Source organism: Citrus clementina, unplaced genomic scaffold (genome assembly GCF_000493195.1).
Source record: "Citrus clementina cultivar Clemenules unplaced genomic scaffold, Citrus_clementina_v1.0 scaffold_2, whole genome shotgun sequence".
Taxonomy (NCBI): Eukaryota; Viridiplantae; Streptophyta; class Magnoliopsida; order Sapindales; family Rutaceae; genus Citrus; species Citrus x clementina.
The window spans coordinates 6,971,206-6,983,127 of record NW_006262688.1 but is presented as its reverse complement, the minus strand read 5'-3'; the positions used below and the strand labels follow the sequence as shown (position 1 = coordinate 6,983,127).

Genomic DNA, 11,922 nt, shown 5'->3' with positions numbered 1-11,922 from the left:
CAACTTCTGTTAACATGATGCTTTATTTTTATTTTTATGTTGTTGTTTTATCTCAGCTGTATACTTTTATTGAGGGGTAATGTCTACTACGAAGTCCCCTCAAAATTTAACCCTTCCATTATTGAGAATTAAAGCTATGGTCTCTTCTTATCTTAGGAAAATACTTGGTGTAGAAAAAGATGAGAAAAAAATGAGAAAAATAAAGAAGAAAAGGGAAGAGGGAGAGTAGGTGGGTAGAGAGAGAGAAAGTAAATTTCTCTCATTTTTCTCTATACCTATCACTACTCCTTCTCTTATTCAGCTCCCAGTGGTCATGTAGCAGCTGGTGGTGCTCCCAATTTATGTTGCCCTGAATTTGCATAAGCCTTGGCCTCAGGCTCCTGCAGTAATGACAGTTTTATCACTTTATGGTACTCTTCAATTATTTCGTGCATTAAAATAAGTACTAATGGACTCCCAAAAAATAATCTTTGGCAAATCTTCTGCGTTTATTTTCACGGGATTCAATGGTGCTTTTCATAGGAGTGCAGGGGCCATTTAGACTTTACTTCACAAGATATAGAATCACATTTTCATCCTATATATAAAGTTTATATTTAAAGCATGCAAGGGTTAAATCAATCTTTTTATACTTACATTTTAATATTTCATTTAAAAGATTTGAAAAGTTTTTCAAAATCCACAGGCACCTCGGCCTCCTCCAGTCGGACCAGTCCCCGTAAGCCTCGGGCCTGCTGCCTTAGAACCGATGTGAAAATTAATAATATGATAATATTTTAAGATTATATTAGAGAAAATTATTAGAACCAATGTAAAAATTAATAATATGATAATATTTTAAGATTATTTTAGAGAAAATTATTATAATTTCGTGTCATTAGTTATGTTGGAGCATCTCTAACGTAAAGCAATCAAATTAACCATCGGATACATATGAGAAGAATTTGAAATAATTGTAATAACATACACCTGACGGTTCGGTCAGCTACCCTGTTCTAATGTAGTTGGATCCTAATTTCATTTAGAACCCATTTATTTATCCAAATAAATACATATATTATGTCTACTAGAAAAAAAAGAAAGTCATAAGCAAGTAGGTTGCGGTTGTACAAGGGGTAAAAATTTATTTAGTCCTTATATTTTAAGATTAATGTCTGTTTAGTCCCTGTATTTTTAAAAATGTCTTGAAACATCTCTGCCATTAAAATATTGATACTCATACCGTTACTTTTTATTTCTTTTGGCCTACTTTTACAGTATTACCCTTTTATAATAATTTTTTTGATTGGACATTAATAAAATAATAATAATTAAATTACCAATTTCACCCTAGAAAATAAAAAAATTATATTAATTTTTTTGCAAGCACCATTTGCACACTTGGTAGTTTGCATACAATTTTTAACAATTTAATTTTTGACAATTAAAAATTAATATTATTATTTTTATTTTTTAGGATTAAATTGGTAATTTAATTATTTTCTTTTTATTAATGTCCAAACAAAAAAAATATTATAAAAGGGTAATATTGTAAAAGTAAGCCAAAAGAAATAAAAATTAACAATTTAATTTTTTATAATTAAAAATTAATATAATTATTTATTTATTTTTTAGGGTTAAATTGTTAATTTAATTATTTTCTTTTTATTACTGTCCAAATAAAAAATTATTATAAAAGGGTAATATTGTAAAAATAAGTCAAAAAAAAAGTAACGGTAGGGGTACCAATACTTTAACAGTAGGGATGTTTCAAGGCATTTTTAAAAATATAAAGATTAAATGGATACTAATATTAAAATACAAGAATTAAATGAACTTTTACCCGTTGTACAAATAACATAAAAAATAAAGCCAACGATCTTTTTAAAAAAAAAAAAACCAACAGTCGATCTAATATTAAAAGAGATTAGCAGCAACCGTCGAACAAATTTATTCAATTTGCATTAGTTAAAAGCGTGGAATGCATTTGTGGTGAAAAATATACATACAGTGCCGCTTGTTTCTAAATTTTATAATAGTGCGAGTCTTCATAATTGTATTAGATTTCAAGACTTCTTTAATAAAAATGAAAAAAACTCTATACCTTCCTTAGAAATTATAAAAGATTAGGGAGCTAAATATTATTAGCCCAACTAAATATTTCCTTAAACAGAAGATTTAAACGACATATCACCATGTCAACCCACTTTACTTAAAGTGACAATACTCTTACACGTACAAACAAAAAAGAAGCACTCCGAGACGTTACGATTACGAAGAATCAGTAGCTAAAAATGAGCGGTGCAGCAGCAGCCGGGAAGGTCGTGTGCGTGACCGGAGCATCTGGTTACATAGCATCATGGCTTGTCAAGCTTCTTCTTTCTCGTGGCTATACTGTCAAGGCCTCTGTTCGTGATCCCAGTCAGTTTTTTACTTCTTTTCATTCTCATTCATTTTTTTTAAAAATATTTATGCGTAAATGTGTATGATCAAAAAATATATCTGTGGTTTAATTTTCTGATGGTTTCGTGCATTGTGTGAATCAATTGTTTGGATTAATGTGATGCGTATTCATGCATGCAAAATTAGAGCATGCCCATATCAAGATTTTGTCTTATTATTATTATCATCATTATTTTTTATCTTAATTATAAATGTATTGATTGATTGGTGTCTTACCTGATATATCCAATTTAATCTTAGGTACACTTTTAATTTTTAATTGTTTGTTCTTTTTATTGTTCATGATTGGTTGCGGTGTACACGTGAAAAGAATTTAGTGGAAATATTTCTCAATACTTGTATGTATTGGTACCTCTGTATGCCAGTGAATCATGTTTACTCGTTTGATATCCTGGAATCAACATAGAAATGCATATGGGAGGCTCTGTTATCTTTGAAGATTGCGAAGATTTAATTTTGACAAAGACAAGTCAAAATAGAGATAGATCATACATTTCCAGTTTGTTTTGAGTCAAAGCTCAATTGTCGAACACTTTCTTAATAAATTTGCATTATACATTAGTGTGTCGATCTTTAAACATAGTCGACCTGTACAGCTAAAAGCACTTACACCATTCAGCACTAGTTTCTTTAGTAAATCTTCATGCTGTGTAAGCGAGATTGAAACATTGAGGAAAAGAAAATCCTAATTATATCCATTACTTCATATTTAAATTCTTTCCCCTGCTTTGGAATGCTGTATCAATATGGTATGTCTGGTTGTAGTCATGCTTTACCGTGGCCTCTGAACTACCAGAAATTGATAAATTCATGGTTAGTTGAGGCAAAATTGAATAGTCATTATGATTTCTGTTCGCTTTCTGATAAACATGTTCCTTTTTTCTGTCCATTCAGCTCTGTTAGTCATTAGTGGTGCTGTCTCCAGTGAACACATGGATTATCTTTGATCTTTGAAGGTTTACAAAAGTTATAAATGTTACCATCAGATTAGTGCTGTTGATTTCAAGGATCATTGAGGATCCAACAGTTTCGAGGATCAGTTTTCTTGCAAGTCCCTAACCTTCAATGGGAGGGCGTCAACTTGCAAGTGCACATATAAATTTTTTGCTTCTAATTATTTCATTATGCTGTACTTAGAGACAAATATTATCGCTCTGAAGTTGCTAGTTTCTGAATGTATAGTTTATCAAAACTGGATGACTTGTGTTTTTATTTTTCCCTTCTTTCGTCCCTTTTTGATAAGCAATGATCGGGATTACTTTTGCATTCTTCTTTTCAGGGAATATGAGACCTGGAAATTATTTAAACTTTTTCATAGCATAATTTTATCTCGTAGGCACTAATTTGCTATTTCTGGAATAAATTGCTAATTTTATTCTGTTTATATTTTTCTGCAGATGATCCAAAAAAGACGGGACACTTACTTGCACTTGATGGAGCTTCGGAAAGACTTCAGTTGTTTAAGGCAAACCTTTTGGAAGAAGGATCTTATGATTCAGTTGTTGATGGGTGCGATGGTGTTTTCCATACTGCATCCCCTTTTTATCATGATGTCAAGGATCCGCAGGTTAATATTTTCAATCTACACAGAACTCTAAATACAATCCTGTGTTCTAACTTGCTTTGCTAGTTTGTTGGACAAAATTGATGTAGCAGACTTTTTGAAGAAGTTGTAGTGGTTACCCATCAGAAACTTTTTTCTCAGCTAACTGCCGGTTTTGGAATGGATTAGTTCGGATGGGTCTTCCGTTTTTTTTTTTTTCCCTTCTCCTCCATAACAAGGGTGTCTGAATTCCAACTTCTTTCGCCTTCTTGACACCATGATTTTTGTTGTGTCCACATGTATGTATGCTGAAATTGATTTTTACACCTGACTAAATAACTAAAATCTGTGTGTTATCAGGTGTTTGTATAAAACAAGTTGATAGTTACTATGACATGCAAGTTCTGTAGTAAATTTCTCTTGAACCTAATGTATATTTCTTTCAGACATTGGGATAAGGAGTTGGGAAAGTTCGAAAGTGGCTTTTACATTAGGAAATATTTCATCCTTTGAGACAAACTTTTATTACATGATCTAACTCCCTCTTCCCTGTTTTTCTCTTCCAGTTCTTTCCACCTAATTGTCATGCTTGGATAACATTGATTTTAGAGTGAATCAAACAAATAGAAAGATCTAAGTGCTTAGGCATGAAGGGGAAAAATGTAGTCAAGTAACAGACTTGCTCCAGATTCTGAACTCTTAAAGGTGGATTTGTAAATTCCTTAATGCCATGAGAGTGCCTAAGAACATACCTTGAATAGTTATGATGTTTTGATGTTTGATTATGGAAGAAGGCTGTAATGTCATTAGATTGGAGGATTTTAATGTTTATCAACATAGCATTGGATTGTCAGCCACTTCTATCTGTTTACTTTCTTAGGATAGAAAGATTTGTCAGTTCTCATTTTCTTCAAGAAGATGGCGATGACAGCTCATGGTGATTAATAGGACGTAACATGAGAGATTACCCTCAATCCTATCTGGTCTTGATGTGTATGGCTATGGCACAGAGGTATAAATAATGTAGCATTCCTTTCACATCCACATTTAGGATGAGAAATCTTTTGGGGGTTAGCAGATATTCTAGCTGTAACCAGTATGCCTTTCAATATCTAGCCATGCAATTATTTTCTTTATATTTTGTAATTTCTTCACAGAAAAACCTTCTCTATTCTTGAAATGATATAGCCTTTTCAAATCAAAATGCCGTCTGTATGCCTGCTCCTTTGTTTGAAAATGATGATCTTATGCAGAACTTTCAGTTTATATTACAATATTTTGTATGTCATTTTAATTACATAGGTGTGCATTTGTATTTGATAGGATATATGAAAAAGATAGATCCTGAAATATCCATTAAGTAAAAAAGAAAGATGAGCAGGAGGGTTGGAGCCAGCTGACGGAGCAATAATTAAAAGGGTTGAGACACTACTCTGACGAAGGACCTTATCTGATAAAATTGATTGTTAAGTGTCCCTTAACTTATGACTAGAAAGTGGGAATGTTTTGGCTCATTTTGCTGAGAAACCAAATATTATGTTAAACTGTAAAAGAGATGTACTAGGATTGCTGGGACTACAAATCCACAAAAACAAGGACGACAAGTAGTCCCGATGAAGAGAAAACACTCAAAACTCTACATAGAGCAAAAGTAGTGGAAACCCAGAAACAACGCAGCTCATTAGGATTGCAATCCCTTTAAGGATAAAGCAACTCCCAATTAAGCAAAATAAAAAAGCAATAGAAGCCCAGAGGGAATCTTTTGGCTCTTAAAAACCAATAAATGTAATTGGCACATGATTTTCCTCTGAAGCTATAATCTGAACATATACAGGAGATTAATTTAGCTTTGCTATTTTTTCAAGGAAATTAAAGTTCAACTATACTCTTTTGCTTTGTATTTTCTTCCATAAGAATTACTTTTGCTATTACTGCTTGTTCATTTGGCAGTAATTACGACAAGAGAATGAATAGTATTTTAGAACTACAGTATCAATTGTCTTCTAAAATTTGGGAACACTGTGCTGCAAATTTTGTTATGCTCCATGCGTACAAAACATATAGGCAAAGAATATGCCCTTTGTTTTCTCCGCTAGTTAACAGTTTTTCTCATTTCAGGTGGAGTTACTTGATCCTGCAGTGAAAGGAACTGTTAATGTTCTTAACTCATGTGCAAAGTTCCCTTCTATCAAACGAGTGGTTTTAACATCTTCAATGGCTGCAGTTGCATACAACGGAAAACCTCGAACCCCTGATGTGGTAGTTGATGAGACTTGGTTCTCGGATCCAGAGGTTTGCAAGCAATCAAAGGTCTGTATGCATGATGTTGTTTCTCCTTGCTTAATTGGTAGTGATTCACATGATGTTTCATTTTGTTAATTGCAATGGAGATTAAAAGACAGATACAAACAAGTATTACTCATAGGAGATTAGTAACATCAATGCTTTAGCTTAATGGCAAGATTGTCCACAAATGAGCAGTAGGTAGTTTCAGAGAAGCTAAGCTCAGCCTTTTCTTCTCTTTTCACTCGTAGTAACCATTATGGTTGTCCGGTAAGAGGGATAACATGCTGAGACATTTATTTATTTTTTGGAATTTAGAGGATCCTTGATTGTTTGCAAACTCCTGTAACACAGCATGGAAATGTTTTTTGACTATCACTATTTTATTTTTATTTTTTAAGTGTACTATGTACATGTCTAAAACCTCGGATTATGCAGTGATTCTAGAAGGCATTATGGATGTAACCTTTTTTTCACTTCTAATTTGGAATTTTGGTGGTTAGGTCTTTTCCTCAATGTTTCTAGGGATATTTATTTACCTGAACCTCATCTTGTATTTTTTACTGGTGACCTGAATCATTTTTTGCAAAAAAATACTTTTTGCTAATTTTTATGCAGTTTTAGTCTTTAGACATATTAGTTTATTGCAGATTTTGCATAACCTATATTCTGCTTTTAATTTCAAGGTTGTATAGAATGGCCAATTTCTGTTATGCCCAGCTATTAAACAAGTTTTCAAGAATCCATTGGCTTGTAAATCTATTTATAAATAAGGACATGATTGTGCACTTATCCATGTGGCAATTATATATTATTCTCGAGTTCTTTGTTTTTTTGGGGTTTTCAGCTTTGGTATGTGCTTTCAAAGACATTGGCTGAGGATGCGGCTTGGAAATTTGCAAAGGAGAAGAGTATTGACATGGTCACCATTAACCCAGCAATGGTTATCGGTCCTCTCTTACAGCCAACACTTAATACAAGTGCTGCTGCTGTTCTAAGCTTAATTAAAGGTATATGTTTACTGCCTGCAATGCTGACCTTTTTTTTCCCCCCTTAATTCTTTGCCTTTTATGTTTGTCATTGAAGTCAATATATTGTGCAATTGAATTAGTTCATGTCGTTAACGAGCTACAATAGTCTGCTGAAATTTCCAGTTGGCTGGTCGTAGAACTAGGAAGTGCAACAAGTCAATAGTGAAAGAACATTTGATGAACTTTCAGAAGGCTGACTATCTTAATGACACTGGTTCTGAGGTGGTTCTTGTGTTACTTACTGTTGATCACCGGTATTTACCTTGTTGCTGGTTTTTTGGAATGGGGGTGTTTTGTACAGTAATGCAAAACTAAATCTTGCTAAGGAACATTTATATGTTTTCAAAATTGTCTTCTAATGGATTTGCATCAAGTTCTAACAGTTAATTTTTTCAAGGAAATTAAATAGTTTTTGTTTCGGCTTAGTATTGACTTTATTTAATTGCATATCTAGATGTTTTTGTCCAGATGAAACTTCTAGCAAGGCCTTTAGTATTTTTTGAGTTCCTTTTATTGCATGGCAATAATAACTAATACCAGGGAATGTGGTGTGAAGCCTAATGATACAAATACATGAATACCATACAGCGGACGTCATTCTTCAACTTTGCTGATAGTGTCTGTTTCTATTCTCTCCTTTTGTCCCCTTAATGCAGGAGCACAAACTTACCCAAATGCGACTTTAGGATGGGTTAACGTTAAAGATGTTGCTAATGCACATATTCAAGCATTTGAAGTTCCATCGGCCAGTGGACGATATTGTTTAGTTGAAAGAGTTTTACACTATTCAAAACTCGTGAACACTGTACACGAGCTTTACCCTACTTTTGAGCTTCCAGAAAAGTAAGTTCTAAAGGACAAAAGATTACTGGCACTAGTAGGTTCTTTAGAGCATTTGTGCATGCATCCCATGATATTATTTACTTTCAAGGTGGCTTTAGTTTAACATATTTACTCATTTGTGCATTCATCATGCTGCAACTTGCACCTTATTTCCAGATCAATGTTATTTCATTTAAAATGATAGTGCTTTCCCCCCCCTACCCAATTGACAAAACAAGTTAATCATCTGACAAAAACTTTGTAGGTGTGCGGACGACAAGCCATATGTTCCGACATATCAGGTTTCGAAGGAAAAAGCGAAAAACTTGGGTATTGAGTTCATCCCATTAGAGGTCAGCCTCAAGGAAACCATTGAATCTCTAAAGGAGAAGGGGTTTGTTGATTTTTGAGTCGTGAGTAGCTCTTTCACAGCCTCATACGTTATCATAAATAAACGGTTCTGACTCATGGCTTTTGGTGTGATCAAACGTTCAATTTGTTACTACCGCTATTTTATTGATTCAGAATATGATGCTACTTTCTCGCTTCAATTAAATTCCATTATGCATACATATCTTTTACGTAGAAGGGACAAGTTTATTCTCAATTTTTCGCCTTTTTAACCAAAATAAAATAATTCAATAAATAAAAACAATAAAAGAGAAAGGAAATGGTTTGATTTTGTACTTCACTGAGATGCTTCATGCCACGCATTTCTGACATTGTACGTTCAAATGTACCAAAAATAAAAGCATCGACGATCGTGTGGAATTCTGTGGCGGCGCCGCATTAGAGCTCGGAGGGGCTGAATAAAGCCCCTGTTTGATTTTTCAAAAGTTACAAATGGTCCCACTTTTAATTTGATTTATTATAGAAATATTTGTTAAAATTTAAAAATAACTAAAATATTAAATATTTATTTTTACACCTTCAACTTATAAAAAGATATTATTATTTTGAAATCTCTAGGACCCCAACTCTCCTTACACAAAAGAATGGAAACAACTCATCTTATTGAGTTTTACCCAATTGATTTTTCACCGAATTTTTTATATGGGAAAAGAAAAAGAGATGAGGTAGAATTCCAATTTTCTCCCCATTTTTTTCTTTTAATTTTTTCTAAAATTATCAGTGAATAAATAACAAAATTTTCTTTATTTCTCTATTTTGATTTTTTCTAAAATTATTAGTGAATAAATAATAAAATTTAAATTATAAAATATTTAATATTAGTAAAAATAACAAATATCACAATATTTATACAAATAACATAAATATTAGTTAATATAAAAGTTTTGATGTAATTTAAACTTAACAATAGTCTAAAGTTTACAAGCCCACAATCAATAAATCAAATCTTAATTCACTCTCTCACAATCTTACTCATTTTTTTTTTAAATTATTCACATCGCAATCAACACCCCCTTTGTTCTTATTTCATTGTAGCTCAGCAGCATGTTTCATTCTCATTTCATTACTCACATAAAAATAATTTTTTTATTATAAAATCATAAAGATTGATGAAGATAATTATACTGATAATTTATATTTTATAGTGCGATTTTTATAATAGATTAATGTAATGTAAGATATATTATTAAAGTTTATTTAAATTTTTTATTTTAATATAATTAAATTAAATTCAAAAATAATTTTGACGGAAATATAGGAGAGACGGAGATATATACAGGATATCGAGATGAACACGAGATATTGGTGTTGTGCGCGGAATGCGGAATCAAGCGCACCAAATAATTACAGAAAAATAAAAGACACCAGAATTTACGTGGTTCGGTAATTAAACCTATATCCACGGAGGCAAGAAAGAATAATTGTTTATTTAACAATTAATAGAATACAATATTTGAGTAACGAATCTCACTTCCCAGAAACCCAAATATACCCAGTACTCTCACACTCTGCAAGAAAAATAAATTCCCCAGACACACTTCTCTCATTTCTCTCAAAAGCTTAGAAACTTATAAGCTTAACAATTTTGGAATGATTTAGCATGGAAGAAGTGTCATCTATTTATAGGGAAAATAATGGCACTATTGCACCAACCCTTTTACTATTCTACCTAAGCTAAGCTAAGCCAATAGTCAATGGTGTCCATTTGGCAAATTTGACAAATTTACCAACTTTCCATTTTTTCTTCAAATGTTTGGTAGCCATTTGAAATTTTGCATTCATTTTTGAATTTCAATGTCACGTGCATGACTTTTCAACAATCGGTCCCTCCTCTCCCCGCTGCAGCCATCCCTGGATGTAAAATGACATATCAATCCACACTTACGTAAAGTGAAAATACTCTTACGCGTATAAATAAAGAAGAAGCAAACTCCAAGACGTTAACGATTGCGAGAATCAGTAGTTGACAATGAGCAGTGTAGCAGCAGCAGCGGGGAAGGTCGTATGCGTGACCGGAGCATCGGGTTACATAGCTTCATGGCTTGTCAAGCTTCTTCTTTCTCGTGGCTACACTGTCAAGGCCTCTGTTCGTGATCCCAGTCAGTTTTTTACTTCTTTTTTTTACTGATTCATTTTTTTATCTTTTATGTGTAAATGTGTATGATAAAAAAATATTTCTGGGATTTCATTTTTTGATGGTTTTGTGTATTACGGTGTGTGATTTGTTTGGATTAATGTGATGTGTGTTCATGCATGCAAAATTAGAGCATGCCCATATCAAGATTTTGTCTTATTATTATAATTATTGTCATTATTTTTTATCTGAATTATGAATTTATTGATTGATTGGGGTCTTACATGATATATCCAATTTAATCTTAGAGACACTTTAATTTTTAACTTTTTGTTCTTTCTCTTGTTCATGATTGGTTGAGTTGTACACATGAAAAAAATTTAGCGGAAATATTTCGCAATACTTGTATATGTTGGTACCTCTGTATGTCAGTGAATCATGGTTACTCGTTTAATATCCTAGAATCAACATAGAAATGCATGTGGGAGGCTCTGTTCACTGTGAAGATTGCAAAGATTTAATTTTGAGAGAGACAAGTCGGAGTAGAGATAGATCATATATTTCCAGTTTGTTTTGAGTCAAAGCTTAATTGTCGAACACTTTCTTAATAAAATTAGCATTATAGATTTCTATTTCCTGTACACGTTAGTGTGTCCATCTTTGAGCGTAGTCTACCTTACAGCTAACAGCACTTACACTGATCGGCACAAGTTTCTTTAGTAAATATTCATGCTGTGTAAGTGTGATTGAAAAATCGAGGGGAAAAAAACTTAGGATAATTTTTAAAAACCTCCCCTGAGGTTTAGGCTTGTTGCAAGTAGATGGCGAGAATTTATTTATTTGTAAAAAACCCCCTACCGTTAGTTAACTTTAACATTGACCGTTAGTTGACTATGCAAAGACAATATTACCCTTAACAACAGTTTGTAAACGAAAATAACTAAAAAAAAAAATTAAAATGGTTGGTTATTTTACCCTCTTTAAATTATTGATATTTTCTTAAAGTTCCTACAAAAAAAATAAAATTAAAAATTTTAAAAATTCTCTTTAAATTATTGATATTTTCTTAAAGTTCCTACAAAAAAGATAAAATTAAAAACTTGAAAATGAAATAGTTATAATCTTTACCTATGATAGTGTAAATCTTTAGAATTGACAAGGATAAAATTGTCAAAAAATAGGGTTTGTGCTTTTCGCGCCAATAATTTTAATTTTTTTTTAGTTATTTCCGTCTACAAACTGTTGTTAAGGGTAATATTGTCTTTGCACAGTTTTTTAAAAATCTCCCCTGAGGGTTGGACTTGTTGCAAGTAGAT

At 32.4% G+C, this 11,922-nt stretch overlaps 2 protein-coding genes across 2 annotated transcripts in view; both read left to right on the top strand.

Moving 5' to 3' along the window:
* The first annotated feature begins 2,207 nt into the window (after positions 1-2,207).
* Positions 2,208-8,682, top strand: LOC18052335 (cinnamoyl-CoA reductase 1). Its single transcript, XM_006446083.2, has 6 exons — positions 2,208-2,400; positions 3,840-4,009; positions 6,104-6,295; positions 7,116-7,278; positions 7,956-8,142; positions 8,387-8,682. Exons 1-6 carry the CDS (start codon positions 2,274-2,276, stop codon positions 8,529-8,531), a joined length of 984 nt encoding a protein of 327 aa, XP_006446146.1. The 5' UTR covers positions 2,208-2,273; the 3' UTR covers positions 8,532-8,682.
* Positions 8,683-10,464: 1,782 nt separating this feature from the next.
* The window catches only part of LOC18052333 (cinnamoyl-CoA reductase 1), a 7,685-nt gene continuing 6,227 nt past the window's right edge, over positions 10,465-11,922 (top strand). Inside the window, exon 1 of the mRNA XM_006446081.2 lies at positions 10,465-10,631. Within this exon, the coding sequence (XP_006446144.2) occupies positions 10,502-10,631 (130 nt within the window). The 5' untranslated portion in view covers positions 10,465-10,501. The remainder of the gene's footprint in view (positions 10,632-11,922) is intronic.